The sequence below is a fragment of the Silurus aristotelis genome, assembly GCF_946808225.1.
Source record: "Silurus aristotelis genome assembly, chromosome: 8".
NCBI lineage: Eukaryota > Metazoa > Chordata > Actinopteri > Siluriformes > Siluridae > Silurus > Silurus aristotelis.
This window is the reverse complement of record NC_139581.1, coordinates 28,050,608-28,072,089: the sequence shown is the minus strand read 5'-3', so window position 1 is coordinate 28,072,089 and position 21,482 is coordinate 28,050,608. Positions and strand designations below refer to the sequence as shown.

The 21,482-nt window shown below is 40.4% G+C and overlaps 1 protein-coding gene across 3 annotated transcripts in view; it reads right to left on the bottom strand.

Moving 5' to 3' along the window:
* Nucleotides 1-21,482, bottom strand: part of nyap2a (neuronal tyrosine-phosphorylated phosphoinositide-3-kinase adaptor 2a) — a 52,114-nt gene that overhangs the window by 27,738 nt on the left and 2,894 nt on the right. For 2 of the 3 annotated variants that reach the window (XM_083549025.1, XM_083549026.1), the window contains exons 2-3: nt 16,611-16,832; nt 425-735 (exon numbers count right to left, since the gene is read on the bottom strand). In XM_083549025.1, the coding sequence (XP_083405151.1) occupies nt 425-735; nt 16,611-16,807 (508 nt within the window). In that variant the 5' untranslated portion in view covers nt 16,808-16,832. The remainder of the gene's footprint in view (nt 1-424; nt 736-16,610; nt 16,833-21,482) is intronic. The other variant, XM_083549027.1, reaches the window with a different exon arrangement.

The following is a 21,482-nucleotide window of genomic DNA, read 5'->3' as shown; positions in this document are numbered from 1 at the left end:
AGTCGTGTTATGCCATGATTCTGTCACTTTCCCGGGAACGACTTGCTGACCCAGAAATTTGCTCATGCCATTAGCTCCCCTTATTTACATCAATATGCAATGCCTGGAAACCCTGAGGTGACCAATCAGACTTGGGTGAGAAATTAGAGGTGAGGTCCTACACCATTCCACTGCTACTCACCCCACCCCCCCCCACCCGACCGACACTGGCATCCTGCAGCTGCCCACATCAGATTTAAACACTGATGCTTACTTACAAAGCCAGAAACAGACCAACCACCCTTTACCTTGCCCCTCACCCCTCACCCGCAGTGCAGTATGCTCCTCAATCCTTTACCAGCTATTTGGAATGAGTCTCCAGTGTCAGTCCCTTATACCAGATTTCTCACATTGTAAAATTACATTTAAAAATGTTGACACTTGCCATCACTCTTATCCATCTCCCTCACTTCCTTGCCTGTGGTGAAGGTGGTGTTGACGGTCTCTGACGAGGTGCTCAGCTTGGTATTGGGGTCGCGTTTTGGTTTGGGCGGGGGTTGTTTGCGTAGGGTCGGGCTGCCCCCCTCGTCCTCGCTGCCTCCCACCGAGTGCAAAGACTGGGAGCGTACGGTGAAACCTGGCCCACTTGGCGCCGCAAGCCGGTCCTGGGGAGCCGGCATTGTCATGAAGCCCATGCGGAAATGTTTACCCGTGTAAGCACCTCCATCTGTCACCCCAGCCACTTCCTCGCCCATCCTGTAGAGACAAGTGCAGACAAAGAGATTGTCAGTGAGAAGAGGGGCAAGAAATATCTTTGACATATGAAATATAGCAAGACGATGTAAAGAATTTTATAATAAATTAAAATTCTGTGAAACTTTACTACGAGATCTGCTGTTTTATTTATTTATTTTAATTTTTGTATTACAGTATTGGAATTCACAAATCAAACTCTATTTTGCTCAGTTCAATTTGTTTGTGGAAGTGCTGACACTGGAGACTTTTTCCAAATAGCTACTTACAAAAAAAATATTCACATTTGCCCGAACATTTTTAACATCCATTACAAGTTCATGTGTATACACTCATGTAGTACGAGTGCTCTCATATCAGAAATGATATTCAACAAATCGAATCAACAATTCTGACTATTTGGGAATTACATATTCAACAATTAACAATTCTAACCATTTAGAAACAATATATTCAACAACCAACAATTCTGACTAATCCAAAATGAGATATTCAACCAATCTGACCAATCAGAAACAATATATTCAACAATCAACAATTCTGACCAATCAGTAAATAGATATTTATCAATAAACAATTCTGACCAATCAGAGAACAAGATAATCATCTCTAGGTTACGTATGTAACCCTAGTTCCCAGAGGGAGTAAGACGCTGTGTCGAAACGCTTTAGGAACGCCCCTGCTTTGTCCACGCTCTGAACCACATGTGAAATCTGGCCAATAGGCAAGACGTGAAGTCATAGGCAGGCGACGTCGGTAAACCAGGAAGCTACAAGATGGCTGTGTGGAGGTAGCGAGATTAACTTCCTAGTTTACGCGACGTCGTCTGCCTATGACGTCACGTCCTGTGTCATGTCAAAGCGCTTCGATGCAGCTCGAAGTTCCCGAATGGGGAACAACAATTCTGACCAGTCAGAAACAAGATAATTTACAATTCTGACCAATCAGAAACAAGATAATCAACAATTTTGACCAACCAGACATTAGATCAATAAGTGTATTTAGTCATAGCTAACTTTAACCATATGATCTGCTTTTCTATCCGTATGTGGTTCTTCTCCAAACTGCTAGCACAACCAGCCTACATTTGTTTAAATTATTAACATATTCTGGGAAAAAAAAGTACTACATCGAAAGCATCCGCAGCATATTTTCACCGCTTGAACACGAAACGCAGTGTCATCTCTAAAGAGTCACATTAACACTTGACTGTACTGCCAAGTGCAGCTTAAATCACATCATTAACTTTGCTGATGACACGACTGTAGCGGGCATCAGTGATGAGTCAGCAAACAGAAAGGCGATGGAGCGGTGTTGTTGGGTGGAACAATGTCTCACTTGTTATGTCTTTCAATGATTGTTGTCCTCAGCATTGTGTGAATTCAATATACTAGGATGCTTAACATTAAAGGTAAAAGACAACATAACATGAGTATTAGAATTTTTTGTGTTGAACCGACCACCTTAAATGTTGCTTAAATGTTGCAAAAGTTTGTGGACACCTGACCATAAGATTTCAATATGCGTTTTTGAATATCCCACTCCACATTCAGTCCCCTTTTGCTGTTGGTATAACCACTCTTTTGGGAAGATGTTCAACTAGGTTTTTGATTGTGTTTGTGGCTATTCAGGCACAAGTGGGGTAGGCGGGGGGTTAGTAAAAGGGAGGTACTGGTGACAGTTGTAGGAACTGGTGTCCAGTTTATCCTAAAAGTGTTCAAAAGGGTTGAAGGCCACTCCAAAACCATTAAAACCATAACCATATCTTTATCTTTATGTCCTGCTGGAACAGTTTTGCGTCTTCTAGTCCAAGCAAAAGGGAAAATTTCTTACTATTCCATTGAAAGACATTATATTTAATTGTGTGGTAACTGGGGATGAAGCACATACGGCTGTAAAAGTCATGTATTCCAATGCTTTTGTGGATATAGAATATATTTTGAATAGTGTACCAGGTGGTATCAAAAAGGTTCGAGACTAGTTTTGTAACACGCCAACAGATGTCAGCATGCCTGCATGTACAGTCACAGGGAGCACCAACCTTTAATATCAATGTGACAAATGACATCGTCCTGTGTACACCAGGAGCTGTGCAACTGCTGCTATTCTGACCACATGCCTTACCACATTCATCATGGACAGCAAGTTAGAACACCCTGTCACTCTCCTGACACATAAGTTTCCCTCTGGAAACAACACAATTTCATGTCTCACCCATCGAACCTGCCAGGTTTGGCTTCTGCGCCCTCTTCCCGAAGGTCGCAATTTTGAGACCATTGCGGAGATCCAGAGCAAATAGCAGAAGGTGCTTAACATTTGAATAGACTTCCGGGACACATTCTAGAAGTGGCAGGAATGCTAGGAGCTCCGTATTGCTGAGGGGACTATTTGGAAGGTGATGGTGTGTCAGCGTAGATCACAAGTACTTTTTTTTATAGCGCCTTGTAAATTTTTTAATTAATAATAAAAAGTTATACGGCAAATTGCTGTGGTGTAAAAGCAAGAAAACACTCCTGAATGGAATATATAAGTCAAAATCATTAGCTTGTCCCACTATGTTTTATTACTGTATACTGTTCATCCATTAAAATCCTGCAAACAATGAACATGAGTGTCAAAATAATTGTCGATTAATAATCTTTGGACCCGATATTTTTGTTCCTGCTGTAGTACAGAAGTGATCGACAATGTAAACAAGTCAAACCAAACTATTCTCGAAATGTATTCTCTGCACAAGTTTTTTTTTTTTTCATGCATTCATCTGCTCATCTGTCCATAACTTGATTATTCAATAAAACTCTGAGCTTTGTGTTTGCAACAAAAGCAATTTACCGGCTGTCCCATCAGAAATGAAGTTAGCTTTATGGACAAACAGGAGGAACGAGAAAGAAAAAAGAGAGTGGGAAAGAGCGATGCAAAATCAACAGACAGCAGACAAAACAAACATGACTATAAACCCCCAGAAAAAGATGTCTGAAGCTTAGGGACACACAACCTCGCTCCCTCCCTCTCTCTTTTTCTCTTGCACTCTCTCTCTCTCTCTCTCTCTCTCTCTCTCTCTCTCTCTTCCTCTCTCTCTCTCTCTCTCTCTCTCTCTCTGTCGCAACCTAAAGGGCAGACAAGATTTATTCACCCTGGCACTAAGCAAATCACACCTACACAAACACGCAAACTAATTAATTGTGCCTGAATCTCATCCAATAAATGAAGACCAGGGCGTCGTTTTATTGTCAGCAAATGTCATGTCGTTTTTCACTTTCCGCCCCATCTCTCTTCGCACTACTCTTTCGCCGTCTCTCTCATCCTCTCACGTCTCATCGTCTTTCCATTTCCACAGGAAAGTCGAGTGTATACAGAGGAAGGACGTGAAATAAATCTGCTTTTTTTTTTTTTAAAGAGAGGGTCCTATTTCTCATCCTAAACAGAATCCATGTCAAACTCGGAACAGACAGGTGGGATTCATTCAGGACAATCCATAATAATAGACGAGTCATACGCAGGATGTATAATGTAACACGGAGCTCGAAAAGCAAGATTAGGATAAGAGTTTACTGTACACGATGACACACAAAGGTGAACTGAACAAGAACTAATGAAAAACAGGTGGAAGCAGGAAGAAAATAGAACAGAAACAAAATCATACATGAGCAAGTGGTGTTTGTTTCCATGTAAGTTCCTAAGTTGGAACACAGCGTGGATCTATAGCACATGCAACCAAATCCCACCACATGCTACAGGTGTTTGACATACAGCTAAGCTGCAATGAGTTGTTTGAGGAACATCACTGGAAGGCGACGAGAGATCAGAGAGACCTTCAATAACCGCAACCCCTGAAAATGTCAAAACCATTCAGCAACTTGTGCATGATGATCGTCGGAGAACAATCCACATTATCTCACTTGCGCACCCACCCTACCCCGTCAGATTTGACTCCTGCGGACTTCGTCCTCATCCCGAGGATAAAGATAAACTGTGGTCAAATTGCAGTCTGTTTGGTTAAAGCAACAGCTTCATTCTCAGATATGATATACAGTACACCCAGCTGCCCACAGAGTAAATTACTGAAGGCCTTACGGCAGATACCTTTGACCCCAGTAATACATGACGTGACAGCTGAAATCTGATTAGATAGAAACTCACCTAAAATTGTAACCTAGAGAAACGCAATAAAATGAAGAGAATAGAATATTGTGAATAATTCACTACATACTAATGGACAAAAATATCTTAAAACATAATTCAGCAGAGAAGGCCTTCTTGCTGGCCCTGATGGCCTTCCACTTATATAACTTTAGCTAGCATAAACTTTCTTTCGGCTTCTACCATTAGGGGTCGCCACAGCAGATCATCCGCATGTTTGATTTCGCAGATGTTTTACGCTGGATGCCCTTCCTAATGCAACCCTCCCCATTTATCCGGGCTTGGGACCGGCACTAAGAGTGCACTGCTGGCTTGTGCAACCCTAATGGCTGGGGTTGGATCCCTTGGGGGATCGAACCCGGGCCGTAGTGGTGAGAGCGCCGCATCCTAACCACAAGACCACCAGGGGACCTTGCTGGTAGCATGATATGTACAAAACTTGAAACTGGGAGAATTTATGTTGTAATTGTTGTTGTCCTTAGTGTATAAAGTTACTTAATTAGCTAGCTGGCAAAATGTTATTATTACTTTAGCTACTACTTTTTTCAGCAAGCCGGTTTCCGGGCAACCAACAGGCACTGTAACAGAATTGTTGGTTAGCTAAAAATTTGATCTATTCTTTGTCGTTTGAAATGTACAACCAAATGATGTAAGACTTTTCATTTCTCATCACAACACATGGCAGCTACAATCGTAATTTATTTTACATGGATTACTCTGCATCTCTATTTCAAAATGTGTAGGTACTAGGATTGCAAAGGTGGATTGTGGATACCCAGGTATAAGTATAAACATCTTGATCTCTGCTGATGTAACCACTTCCCTACGGTAAAGCGATCCATCAATCCCGAAAGCATCTATTCATCCCTCTATTACTATCAGTAGCAAAAAGGCCTCATCCATTTATCACACTATGTAAATGACAGGGCGAAACGAGTCTTATTCTTCAGCTGGTATAATCAAATACATTTACAATGTCAAATGCTGCTATGTACATTATCACATCTTTTAAAGGCAACATTAGGGCTCGAGTGCCTGCGGCAACGATCCTAATGGCGCCATCAAAAACAAAGCGTCGCTGGGTTGCCTTCACTTACGTATCTTTATAAATATTTTAACCTCATGATATGTAGGTACAGAGCCGTGTATAAGTATTCTCTGGGTGAACTGGAATAGATAGTTAAGTGGGATAATTAAGGTGCCATGCTTCGAAGAATTATGCTTTGAGTAGCCGGAGTGGAAATGAGGTTCATCCACAGGGATGAAAAGGGGGATCTGGAGGAGCCTCTAAAATTTAAGAAAGTTTTGGAGTCACCTGTATTTTTGGAAGAATTCAGTTGAAGTAGTTTGGGTACCTTACCCCCTTGTTGACTGCCAGTGGGGTTCTAACAGACATGTCATGATAGATGATGACCCTGCAAAGGAAGCAGGAACTGCTAAAGAGATTGGATCGCACAGATGGCATGGGATCACCTGGGGGATCTTGCAGGAGAGGCTGGAATCATTGGCCTGATCTGTGACCCTCGGCAAAGAGTTATATACTGTATGGCATAACAGATATTTAAATATGCATGTAATATCAGGCAAAATTTCAATGAATTCGATCCATGATTAAAAGGCAGGGCTGAATGGTTGCCAGGATTGTGTTTTTTACACAAATTCTGGAGAATAGGAAAAAAAAAACACAGGAATTAAGGAACTATTGGAACAATATTGTGGGTAAAAAGAAAAGTAATAATGCAATTTGCAAACAGTCTCAGATGACCCAGAGCCATTTGTGTTGCAGTGAATAATAGGAACGGATAATGTCATTGGACAGGTGGTGTTTCAATGGTGTTAGTCTAACATCATTACAATTTTAGCAGTGGCAGGCTATTAGGGTCAGCAAGGCCTTCTATGCTAGACTCATCTCTATTAGTATCTCTGACTTACATTTTAATAAATTTTTGTCCATGAATGGTTACATTGGAGTTTCTATCCAATCAGGTTTCAGTTATGTCACATGTTGCTGGGGTCAAAGGTATCTATCTGCCTTGAGACTTCACTTTCAGCACCTGTTGGCTGTGTATATCTCATGCTGCTTAAAGCTGTTGCTTTAACCAATCAAATTTTGCATCACTGGGTCCATTTAGCAGGTGAACAATCACATCTGCATTTTCATGCCCTTTGATTGGGTGGTCAGCACGCACCAGTCAAAACAGTTATGCTTTTTCATGAACTATTTATACGTTTGAGTTTTTGTTTCCTGTCGAATTTGGACAGTAGACACAAATTTCAAATCCTAATAAATCCGGGGTCATTTTATGAGGTTAATATTGAAGCTTCTGCTAGAGATGATGTATGAGTGTGGTGCGACTGTGGCTGCAGTGAAAGGAAACTTGAATTGTGTTCATTGGGTTCTTTGCTTCAGTAATTCCACTCATTTTTACTGTATGAGTTTTCTGTCTATGATGCAGAGCTCTGTTATACTGCATTTCTCTTTACTATTGATGGTTTTTATAGCTGTGTCATCATAATGATGGTATTAAGAGGTAGATTGATTCACACTACACTAAAACCATTAGTTTACTTAGTCTATGTGTTGGCATGGCAACACACAACATTCAATCAGGCTTTTAATGACGTCGGACCAACAATAAACAAAATATTTAAGATTTTTTTTATGTTTAAATGAACTTTTGGGAGTTCAGGTGTGCACTTTAACATGCATTTATTTTTCTTTTTAATTTTTCTTTTTTAACGCATAGCTGGCCTTTAGGTCTATTATTTGCTGAGACATGGTAACTGCTATAGTGTGAAAATACACACACTGCAATCAAACACTTCTGACACTGTACTGGAAGGAAAGATAAAGATAATGCATGAGATCATGCGGGCTGGGTGTCCTTTACGGGGGTTTAACAAGGTCAGGAGAAAGAGAATGAGAGATTTTTGGATTGAGGAAATAATATTAATAATAATGATAAATAATAATTCAAGCCCATTCCGAGGCTAAACAAAATGCAACCTATTGCTGTCTCACATTCACTCTGTCATCAGCCATACACAAGTACACTAGGAAGTAAAAGGAAAAGTGTTCACCTGACTTTCCTTGCCATATGTGGTTCTTCCCCATACTGTTACCATACAATCTGAGGCACACAATAGTGTAGATCATATTCGGATGCTTCACTTGAACTAGGAGACCGAACCTGTTCCAGCATGCGCACAAAGCCATCTCCATAAAGATATGTTTAACATGGGTTGGACTAAAAGATCACACCCGGACCTCCTCAACTCATTCACCTACATTAGTAATTGTCTTTATCTCCTCAAGCCCCTTAAAATCTTCCCTAAAAAGTTGAGGTCATTACAAATATACTTAATATTTCACAAATCTTATGGCCAGATGTCCACAAACTTTTGAACAGACAATGTATTATTTGAATCATTGGAAATAAAGAAAGAGGGGGATATGTTACTCTTTCTAAAATTTTGAGCATTGAGTCATGTGACATGGTTGCGGGGTGTGTGTGTGTGTGTGTGTGTGTGTGTGTGTGTGTGTGTGTGTGTTTTTTATTTTGATTATATAATATTAAATTTTTATTAAGAAAATGAATAAAACGAGAAAAGAGAAAACATTGAAGCAAAGTGGGAGAATAAAATGCACTTCCTTATATGTGTGTGTGTGTTTGTGGGTGTGTGTGTGGGTGTGGGTGTGGGTGTGTGTGTGAGTAAGACTTTTCTTAGCTTTTCATCAGGTTTTAAGGTTATTTAATTTATTTGTCCAATTTTCAGAATCCATCAGCCACACTGTACAATATGTGTGTGTGTGTGTGTGTGTGTGTGTGTGTGTGTGTGTGTGTGTGTGTGTGTGTGTGTGTGTGTGTGTGTGTGTGTGTGAGACTCGGAGAGCACTAGGTGTGCTGATTCAATAAATGTAAGAATTATGACGAAAGAGGGAAAAGGTGTCAAGAATGAAAGAACATGCGTGTGTGTGTGTGTGTGTGTGTGTGTATTTATACCCTTATGGGGGTGTGGAGCAAGCTAAATATAGAGAGGAAAGGCTGAAGACCAAGCCCACTGTTGCCATGGAAACTCAGCCCTCTGTCTCTATAGTAACGCACCCCTTCCAAGACTTATGAGGTGTGACTTTGACTCTCTCGCTGCCAGTGTGCTTACGTGTGTGTTATGTGTGTGTGTGTGTGTGTGCTTGTGTGTTGTCCAAAACTGAGAGGTGAGCACTGCTCATAGATTTGATCTGAGAAACACTGGCTTGAATTGACACTTTTGTCGGTACATGTGTGTGTTAGTCATCATCTCATGCTGAGGCAGGTCTTTTTTTTTTTTTTTACATGAATCATTTGCAGTACTTCCCAGTCATTACAAGTTGAAGTTGAGAAACATGAGTGGAACTGAGTTCACTCAGTCGAAACACGTCCACGCGCCATTTCGCTCACCCTGTTGCTGCTCAAGTCAAAAATCATTGAATTTCAAATCAAGGAATCCCAAAAGACCAATCACAGTGTTGGAACCATATTTATTCTTTAATTTTATTTCATAGATGCAATCATTTAAATATTATTTACTAGTGTTATGCGTTGGATACAAGTTGGCGTTTGTATCATGGGGTGTCATTTTTAACATATTTGCATTTGTAGTAAAAGATTGATTTGTATTTAGCGTGTAAAATTTAAGATTATACATAGAGGTCGACCGATTAATTGGGCAGATTTTTGCCATTTTTAATTAACCGACGAACTGGAAAAACTACGGCCAGCGTCCAATTAGCATGTACGTTCTGCTATTGCATAAGAGAACTGAACTCTCCCATACCAGCAGGTGGCAGTAAACATTATTTGGCATCCAAACAGGGAAACTGGAAGAGCTTGAACTTGAATATATAAAGCAATCAACGTTTGCGCCTCTGCAATAATTTTCACAAAGACAAGTGGAAAGAATTCCATTCCGTCTTTACTCCGTCATTGTTTGCTTTTGCCAGTTAATTTTTTTTTTCTCATTGGCTTATTGGCTAAGCCGAATAGCCGATTAGAGTTTAAGTTCTTCTGGAGACAGAACAGGAAAAGGATGTCTGTTTTTATTTAGTTTTTTTGCCCTACAAAGGCCTGTACAAAGGTGAGATATGAGATATGCTCTTCATAAGTTGAAGTGGAAGAACTTCCTTCTGTATAGCTCTGATCTCAACCCTATTGGGATAAATGTGAAAGCTGACTCCACCACAGACATCTCACAAATCAGAAATCTTACAAATTTCAAACAGAACCAAGAATATGTTCCCAAAAGTTTAAGCTCATTAGAACATCAAAATGCTGTCAAAAGTGACATTCGCTGACTGAATTGCAGAGCATCATTCCATCGCATCTTATCGCATTGTGTTGAATCGAATCGAAATCCGATCTGCACAGAGGGAATGATTCGTATCCCATCCCATCGGTAGCTGCTTTACATTCAATGTATCATATCGTTGGCTATGCATCAAGGTGCGAATTGCATCGCAGACGGTTATGGAGATACACATCCCTAATAGGCAGCAAAGAAATAGTTTATAAAAGGAAATACCACCCGTGACATGGCGCTATGGCAAGAGCGTACAGGCTTTTGATCGTGGATCATGGAGCCATGAGAGAACGGCAATTCATGTTTCTTTAGTTACGTATTATACAAATTATACTTCATTGAATTTATATCTTCTATCAGCCTCCGGATGTCTTTATGCATGTAAACATGCAGGAGAAACAACATTTATATCAATTTCCTTCCGATAATTTTTAAGAGACAGCTGGATGGAAAGGGGAACAAAATAGCAAAGGTCTGAGTTTGTAAATAGGTTGAGAATTTCCACTTTGACCTCCTTTTTACTGCTCAACACTAAACAGTCCATGTTTAGAAACTTTCACTGTCATGGATATTTGTTATGTCTACATTTCTAAAGTTTTTACACTGCATACTTGCTAACCTGGGAAGGGATACTTGGTGGTGGTGGTGTTGGTGTGTGTGTGTGTGTGTGTGTGTGTGTGGGGGGGGGGGGGGGGGGGGGTTAATGGAGGCATTGTGAGTAATGAACAAATTCATGAACAACCAACGAAATCGTGTTCATTTGCAATCATTTTCCACATCGTTTCCTCAATTTAACATGGATATTGGATCCATTCGAATGAAATATATATCCATCTATTTTTGGCCGTCTGCCCAAAAATAGAGCACGTTTACAGCGGTAATCGTAATAATAATAATGAAACGAAAAAGAATCGCACATTTAGAAACGATAATCTGCAGATGTATTAGCACGATCCCGGTTGCCATTTTGTGGGTGCTTTATTAAAAGGGTGAAAGAAAATCACCCTGGACTTGCTAGTTGCAGCAGAAGTGTGGATGAATTATTTGGATTATTCTTATGTAATACGCCTTTTTAACCTTTTTCAGCGCTGCCTGAAAAAAATTAAATTAATAATAGCAGCTCTGACAGCTGCGAATGTGATAACAAAAAGCAGTTTTTATTAACACGTGTTGCTCTTATTATTCAAATGAAATGAAGCATTTCATCTTCCAGACGAGGAAACAAGAACAATCCGAACCATCAAGAGCGACGTGAAACAATGTTATTAAGGGTGAGGCTAATGGCTAGGCAAGTGCTAATCAGCTGAGCATGTGCAAGTGATCAGTAACATGGTCATGTGACATGCAAGGGCTTGTTGTAAACGAAGTCCCTGACCATAATCCTGACAGAAACAATGAATCATCATGTATTCACTGTGGTGTCTTGTAACACAGCAGGTTAATTTGCAAGGTTTCCTGTCAGGGTTTCCTGTCAGTGTCCTTGAAACTGACTCCAGACCTAAAAGTCATAAAATCTACTCAATCTCAAAATCAAAGTTTGCTCATTTTGGTAACACGTCTTTCACTGAGGAGAAAGTTTTCTTTTGCACTGTGTCACATTGCAGTATCATGGTGCATTGTGGGTACAAATGAGTGAACGAAAGTAGAAAATGAAGTTGTTCCCTCAGAATTCAGACACCACTACAAAATGGGTGACCCCCTACTGTATATAGTACATTCTATAGGAGATGAGAAACCGTTTTAGATGCCAAATATGTGCGATGTTTAGATAACACATAGGGAAGGAGTCTCTAAAGCTAGAGCTATGTGTTTTAGACCTCTGGGAGAAAGCATTAGAAATCCAAAATTATTTCAAGGTCAATATCAAAACAGAAAAAGGCTGTCAACCAACTAGGTTTGACTTGAGGCAAAACGAAACATTGTCAAGAGGATTTGTGTACAAAATCCATGGATCATCATATCTTTTACATTAGTTTTCCTTCTCTAGTCTGCAATTTCTATCCCCAAATACCGATGGGGAGATCAGATCATTTTAGTGACTTGGTTCTTCATCTTGTTACCTAATCAAAAATAAAATACAGTGGGACCTTGGCCTACGAGTGCATTAATGTACGAGTTGTCCGAGGTACGTGCGGTTACTCGGTCGTTTTTTTGCTTTGTTACGCTCGAGACGCCGCTGCTAGATGGGCGAAGCGAAGCCAGAAAGCGAAGATTGTGACAAAAATTAAGATAAGCAAAGAAAATTTTAAGTTTAGGGATACGTAGTGTACAGTAGTTATAGTAAAACACTGAGTTTTCCATCTCCCTCCGATTATCGCCTCTACAACCCCATCTCACCCCCCCCCCCCAAAAAAAAGCGTTTTTGCTATCTCCAAGGTAAATACACTGCGTAAAACCTTATTATATCTTTACATACTATTTCTATTATGTTTTTAAACAAGATTTGTTATTTAGAAATGTATTTTTCTAATTTAATAACATGAAACATAAAAACGGTGGCATTTTGAGGGTTGGAACGGATTAATGGCATTTTAAGTATTTTCGATGGGAAAAACTGATTTGATGTGCGAGCAAATTGAGATACGAGCTCGTCCACGGAACCAATTAAACTCGTAGGTCAAGGTACCACTGTAAAATGTTACATGTTCAATAAGCAGATCCCTCCAATAGGTCTACATACACAAACTTTGACTGTTCCAATAATTTAATATATGCAAATATAACTGGATAGCGTCGTATTACTACACACCTCAATAATGGAACTGCAACAAATGGAGATTTGGTGCCACCCAGATGAGTTCCCTTTTGAGTCTGATTCATCTTAAGGTTTCTTCCTAATACCATATCAGGTAGTTTTTTCTTGCCACAGTCACCACAAAATGATAAGGAATTTATAGGCAATAAACGCACACATTCGTTTATATAACATTATTACTGCTTTATCTGTGTGAAGCTGCTTTGAGACTATGTCCATTGTAAAAAAGAAGCGCTATACAAATAAAATTTAATTGAATTGAACTATAGGAGTCATGTGACGACTCAGAACGAACGACTCGGAACAGAGGACTTATGAGATGCACTACTCAATTCTGTTTCTTGTGTAGTGCACTGCATAGCGTCTACGGGAGTCACGTGATAAAAAAACGAACAGCTCGGACTAGAAGAGTTGAGCGGGAAAGTACCGTATTTTCCAGACTATAAGCCGCTACTTTTTTCCCACACTTTGAACCCCGCTAATTTATAGATTTTTCCTGGGTTTTTTCCGGTTTCAAAAGCTTCAAGCCAAAAAACTTAACCCCTTAACATTTGACCAATAAATTTGCCCAACAGGTTCAGGTAAACCAATGAATCTCTTTAAATTAAATCAGATGCGCTCCCACTGAATCGGGCCGCACCACATCATAAAAATGGATAATGTTCCTCTGACGTTTGACCTGCCGCTCACTCGGACTGTCAACAGGAAATGCGAATCATTCGTCACGCTAAAAACAACAGGGCATAAAAAAACGCACTTCACCTGTGTTCTGAGCTGCACGGCATCGGGAGAGAAGCTTCACCGATGGTGATTTTTAAACGCACGACGATGCCAAAAGAAAAACTCTCGAGAGAAATAGTTGTGAAAGGAAGGAGGAAGACAGTGAACAATGACTTTCTTGGTAGGCTACTGTTTAGATACAAGCCGTGTAACAGACACTGTCTTTCATTAAAGCCTGTGTTTAGTTCATTAGTTTCAGTGTAGACACCTGCGGCTTATAGACAGGTGCGGCGTATTTATGTTCAAAATAAAAATCTTTGTAAAATTCAGTGGGTGCGGCTTATATTTGGGTGCATTTAATAGTCCGGAAATTACAGTACTCGATTCTGTTTCTCGTACCTTTGAAACGACTCGTTTTTCTGAGTCACATCAAAGATGAATATTTCATTATTACTATCCCCAAACTGCTTAAGGATTCAAGGCAAGTGCTTGGACTTATAAATAGTGGTCTGGAAAGAAAGACTCCACATATTGACTCCACACGTCTTCTGAAGAAAAGCAAATCTTGCTTCAAACATCATGAAGCTGATTTAAACATTGGAAATTGTGCAAATTCTCCGTCTCCAAATAAGAGTAACTTTCCCTCATTTTTAAGAAGGGCTAATTTTTATGCATCCAAATCAGCAGAACCTGAAAATTCTAAGCATCAGAATCATGAATCATTCTGACTGAAACACAACACAGCCGTAGACGTGTGAGAAGATTTTGGCTGGAAGCAGAAATTCCAAGAACATGTCTGTGTTGGATGAACCCCGCAGTCATATCAGTAGTAATGGTATTAGTAGTGATAGAGCGTCTCTTCGCTGTCTTTGTGTGTGTATGTGTGTGAGTGAGTCTGTGCGAGTGTGTACGAAGACGCCCTCTTTTTCACACAGCTGTACAGCCACTTCACAGTGTAATGGGGGATAAGTGGTGTTATCTCCATATGAGAAAGAAAAGTGAGGGGAAGTGTAGATTATTACACCGATTGAAAGGGAAGAGAGGAAATGAGAGCAGAAGGTCTGCAAAGAAACAGGAAGGCTTGAGATGAAGATGAAGGAAAGTGGAAGAGCATGACTTTGAAATTAAACAAGGAAACGCACAATAAGAGCTCAGAAGAACTTGGTGTGTATTTTCGTATTTACAAAAGCAGGCTTGAAGACTGTAATCGGTAACCTTAGTATGTGTGTGTATGTGTGTGTCTGTCTGTCTGTCTGTGTGTGTGTGTGTGTGTGTGTGTGTGTGTGTGTGTGTGTGTGTGTGTGTGTGTGTGTGTACTTGTATTTGTTTAATCCTGCAACAAATCGTTTGCATATTATTTCCATGCATTTGCATTTTAATTCAGGCCAAACACCGTTATTTGTGATGTCTTTAAAATGTCTCATACCCTTGCGTATACACACACACACACACACACACACACACACACACACACACACACACACACACACACACACACACACACTTGTACTGTACACCTTCCTTCTTTATCCATGGATTCAGTAGTGTAAGGTTTCAGTGGTGCAATGACACCCGCATTTCTGGTATACCGCCATTTCTTTATCGATCTCCATTGCTGAAACTATTACACACACACACACACACACACACACACATACACACACACACACACACACCCACAAATGCACTAACACACGCACACATCCACACATGCTCCGAAGGCCGTGCTTCGCCTGGTGCAGCGGAAACTGTTCTGCATGAAATCACCTTGAAACCTCATTATGTAAAGCCGCTGCTTTTGATTAGCCTGATGAAAATAATCTCACTGCAGTATACATACGTCAGGATGTATTCAAAAAAGGTGTCTATACTTTCACCTTTGTTTGATTGCACCCGGGGGCATGCTTTCATCACCTCTTAGGTTCATTGGATTGTCTTTTCCAGTCAGCTTGAATCCAGGTGAAAACTGCGATAGCCTGCAAACACCACGCAGCTATGCCATTTCTATCCTCGAACACCAAACCACAAATGTAAGGAGACGAGTACACATTTGTAAGAAGGGCCTTATTCCAAATCACTCACTCGTGGTCCATTTCTCACTCTCAGCTGTAAATGGATGCTCGCAAGTGCCCTCTGTACGCCCTTAAATCCTGCACCGGAGTATACGCAGGGGCTACATTTTACATATCGCGATTACGAGCGACGAGCAATCATAGCACACGGGCACAAGGTGAAGTAAAGAAAAGAAAAATTATCTTAAAAAGAAAGACTTGAAAATGTTTTTCCTTTGATTTCTACTGACCAGTGAGCAGTGCAAGCTACCTACCCAGATATCAAACTGTGCCAACACTAGCCAGCGAAGTATGAGCTGGTATCAAAAAGTTTCCTGACTAATGGTGCTAACTGGTACAATTCTGGACTGGGCAAACATTTGCCACAGAGATGTTTGACATGAAGTACGTTTGACATTCAAGGTGTTTTGAATATCAAGAGCGGAAGAACATCACTGGAAGACGACGAGAGATCAGGAAGACCTTCAACGAGCTCAACTACCGAATATGTCAAAACCATTCGGCAACTTGTGCATGATGATCGTTGGAGAACAATCCACATGATCTCACTTCCGTTCCAACCCTACTCGCCCGATTTGGCTACTGCGGACTTCAGCCTCTTCCCGAAGATAAAGATCCAGTTTAAAGGTTGCCATATTGACAGAGATCCAGCAAATAATTGCAGAAGGTGCTTGACAAGCTTCGAAAAAGAAGACTTCCAAGACATATTCCTGGCACCTCTGGAAAATGTCAAGCACCTTCTGCAATTCATTGCTGGATCTCTATTAATATGACAACCTTTTAACTGGATCTTTATCTTTTAAATTTTTCATTGTTTGTTGTTGTTTGTTGACAAGAAGGACATAGCATCTCACCTCTTGATGGCCTCTTCCTGACGTCTTTTCTTCTGGCTCTGGTCCTCGAGGTATGCCCAATGCTGGCGGTTGCGCACTCGGTCGCTCTCGCGGGCAATGTCAGACGCGTTCTGGATCACCAGCTCATCATAGGCCCTCAAGCCGATGTCTTCTACGTACTGCAGAAAGCGCACACACTCGTCCTCACTGCCATCCATCTTTGAGGGCAATTAGAGGGATCACCTGTATGTGAAAATTAAGAGAATGAATATCTGACACATTTTTATCATTAGCATTCAAACCATATGCACAGCATAGCAATAACAACAACAGACACCCAATGACCTGCCGTACGGTAATCAAATAAAGCTTTACTACAGAGAAGGGAAGGCTTGACCTCAGAGGATGAGCAGGTAGTCACATACTCACTTAATTACTGACACCTGCATTTGTCATGCAAGTCATAACAACAATAGGCCTGAATACCATACGCCTAATTCTGACAGCCCGAGAGTGTATATTTGCATTTGATCTGATTGATTGTATGTATGTGTATGTTTTGGGCTTGATGGAAGACTGAAGAGCCATAAGTTTCTGTCATAAGTTTGACAAGAAGAATAATAAAGAATCAGCAATTCAGTTGGTCCAACAAGACCAGAAATGAATATTGTTTAACCAACATTTGTAAAAAGAAATTCCCAAAACTATTCATCACACTGACAGCACCATTTTTTTAGTGAAGCCTGGTGGTGGCATCGTTGTGATACGAGAATGCTTTTCATTATCAAGGACTGGATAACTGGAGCCAGATGCAGGTCAGACCTATAAAATAACCTGTTCTAGGTTGCTCCAGACTTGAAACCCTGACAGCACTATCTTTACATTAAAGCATGATGGTGTTCATTTGGTAAAGCATCATGTTTTCATCAGCAAGAACTGGGAAACTGGTCTTGAGGGTGAGATAGATGGGGCCACATGCAGGTCCGAGAAGAACCTAGATGAGAACATGCTAAAGTCCCTTCTTGAGACTCTACAATATTCTTATCCTCTTCGTTCACACTCTCTAATTCCTTAGTGTTCCCAAGCCCACATATTTGGGTTTAATAGTACAGATTAACCGGTAGACCAGACTGACTTTGACGGATCTTATTTGTCTGTCGTTTCTCTCTTTCCTCATTTTTACCTTTTATTCTAATGTGAATAGAGGTTTCCTGTTGGTCTAGTGGTTAGGATGCGGCGCTCTCACCGCTGCGGCCTGGGTTTGATCCCCGGTCAGGGAACCAACCCCAGCCATTAGGGTTGCACAAGCCTTAGTGCCGGTCCCAAGCCCGGATAAATGGGGAGGGTTGCATTAGGAAGGGCATTCAGCGTAAAAACAGGGGCCAAATCAAACATGCAAATGATCCACTGTAGCGACCCCTAATGGGAGAAGCTGAAAGAAAGTATTCTAATATGAATAGAGCTTGTGTCATCATCTATAGTTCCCAATCCTCACTTTTGTGTCATAATTATTCTGGAGCTAAATTTCACGAATTACAATCTCACAAATGTTCAAGGAGCGTTCAAGTTAAACCAGGATATTTGAGTTTATAAAATACAAAAGCCAAACTTCAACAACAACCTAACTACTCAAATTGAATTATGTTGATATCTGCAGGTTTTTCGCCTTCGTTCACAAGAAACTTCATTACTGCACGCTGTTCTATGCATGCGCTAACACTGCTGTCTGCCATCTTGATAAATAATGGTCTCTGGACTCGGCCGATACATGTGCGCCACCTATCATCCACTTACTACTGCGTGTATTAGCGTCACGCTAGCGTCCACCTTTATACCCCAATCTTTCAATCAGAAACTAAGAGCCTTAACCACTGAGCCACAACTTCCCCGGAAGGTCCTAAGACCTTTGTAAAAACTATATCAGAACACTAGTTCAATAAGGTTTTTTTTTTTTATTATTCACCCTTATTCAGAGCGACTTATCTGACTTAATCAACTGAGCATTTAAAGGTTAAGGATTTTCCTCAGGGGCCCAGCAATTAGCGCTTGGTGGTGCTGGAACTTATTACCTTCTGATCAACCCCTGAGCAACAACTACAGCCCTGTCCCTCACCACCTCCACTGTTCATGGAAAGTTTTCCACTAGATTTTGGAGTGTGGTTTAGGAATTTGTGATCAATCAGCTACAAGGGAAATACTGAGCTGGTGTGCGCTTGGCATGCCATATGATCCCAAAGGTGTTCAGTGGGGTTGAGGTCAGGGCTCTGAGAAGGACCCTCGAGTAGCGTTCTTCCAATTCAACCATTACACACCATCTCTTCACAAAGCTTCCTTTAAATACAGGAGGGTCTACTTCTAAAGGCAAATTGTAATGCCTTAGAACAATCTTCTAGAAAATTCCATACAATTCTTAGCTTTTAACGATTGCGATGATCGGTGGTCTACATTCATTTCAACATGCAGAGTAAATTGAAATGCTGATTTTGGTGATGGAAACATATGAAAACATAGACTGACCTGTTTGACAAGTTGGAGGAATACTGTGTACCACTAAATACTTTACACTTTACACACCGTTTCCAGAAAACGCACCCTGTGGTAAGTATTTATATATAAATATATACAGCACATCACAGGATATTCGGGTTCACATTATTAATGGAAATAAAGTCTCAGAAACCCGATCCATTTATTTATGAGTGGATTCAAAATATAACTGGTCAAACACACAGCAAGCCACCAATCGGGGAAGAGCGTATCTACTTTAGCGTAAACATACACTTCAGAGTCAGTTCAACAGCAAGCAGAACATTTTTGAGAGGAATAAGTGATGGTGTTGGAAGAAACTCCTGACTCGAACTTGACACGACACCCGTGGCCTTATTTGCATGATTATTTTGAAGTAGTTGAAAAGAAGGTTTTGGGCTCATAATCATTTTAATAGAGATCAAGCGGTGTTTTATTCATTAATATCATTCTATAAATAGGTTGGTGTGCTAAAGTATTCGAGTCTTTTCACATTTACTGAGTTGATTAAGCAAAAATTGCGACAGAAATGATAATAGGAACATTACAGCCATAATACATCATAATAATTTGGATACTTAAGTACATTTGAAAGCAAATAGGTGTGTCCTTTTACTCAAGTAAATACTTGATATATAGTGTATCTCTAATTGTAATTGAGTAAATGGTTTGTGTACTTCGTCCACCTCTGCTGGCAGCTGAATGTTATAACTTGGTCTCCATTTCAGATAATACATTGAAGAAAAACACCATTGAGCCCCAATTGCATGTCTTCTGGTTTGTGTAATCTTGAGTCGTCCTCTTATATGGGGGCTTTCAGACGAGCATCATAGCAAAATTTTATAGACACTTGACCATAATATTGTGTGTCTGTATTTTTTATTTTTTTTTGTTATTGTGACCTTTTCTGGAAAGATAGTCCCCTAGAATTTGTAGACCACTTGTATCTCATTCAGATACAAGGTCAGGCACTGATTCAGCATTCCAATTCATCCCATAGGTGTTCATTAGGATTGAGCTCAGAGCTCTATAGCAGGAGATCTCCTACTCCAAAGCATGGAAACCATATCTTCATGGAAATGGCTTTTCACAAAGGGGCATCCTCATGCTGAAACAGGTTTGGGTCTTCTAGTCTAAGTGAAGACATCATTTGAATACAATAGTTTGGGAAAGAACCAGACATGGCTGGAAAACTTAGATGCCCCAGTACTCCTTATGAATTTTCTTGCTCTTCCTTCTCTTTCTCAATCCCATCACATTCAATGCTTCACTCTCTCATCATCCAGCAACCCTCCCACTCCTCCTGTAGATCCTTGTAATCCCTTTTCCCTGTACACACACACACACACACACACACACACACACACACACACACACACACACACACAGCTGTACACTATAAATGGAACGTAACACGAGCGAGTTCGGCGTATCCAGGCAACCACATCCAAGAGCATGTGGTAACGTCAGGCGTTAAGCGGAGATCCTAATTCACTGATGATCACGTATTTGTTCTGCCTCTCACTATCAAGTGTAAAACCCCTGTGTGTGTGTGTGTGTGTGTAAGACATCTAAAAGAGGAAATGCAATACCTTGTTCCTGCATGGGTGCATGTTTGGGGCACGTGGATAAGAATTTGAACTCGTTCACGCTGTTTGTGTGTGTGTGTGTGTGTGTGTGTGTGTGTGTGTGTGTGTGTGTGTGTGTGTGTGTGTGTGTGTGTGAGTGTGTGTGTGTGCATGAGAGAGTGTTTAACGTGTTAATCTGTGTTTAATTCCTCTTGGTGCATGGGGAGGGAATGACAGGATGGCCCATGCCTAACACACACACACACACACACACACACACACACACACACACACACTCTCAATCACAGACACCCTAGGGATGGAATTCGATATGAAAGCAGTATTTGGCAAGGACGTATATTGTGCTATAAATGAATAAATACAGACCCAGACATGAACAGGAAGTGCTTTCTTTTCCTTTCAAAATTAGGGGCGGGGCATAATCCCTGTCCCCTGTCAATCAGGTTAGCAGGAGACCAAATTAGGAAGAAAAATCCAAAAAGAAAGTCACACACACTTTCTATTTCAATTCAGAAAAAGATATGGCTATTTGGAACACTAATATCTGTGTATTAACTATATATATATATATATATATATATATATATATATATATATATATATATATATATATATATATAAATATATATACATATATATATATATTAGCTAGCCTAGCAAACTAGCTAGCTAGCTAGCTAGCTAGCTAGCTAGCTAGATAGATAGATAGATAGATAGATAGATAGATAGATAGATAGATAGATAGATAGATAGATAGATAGATAGATAGATAACCACC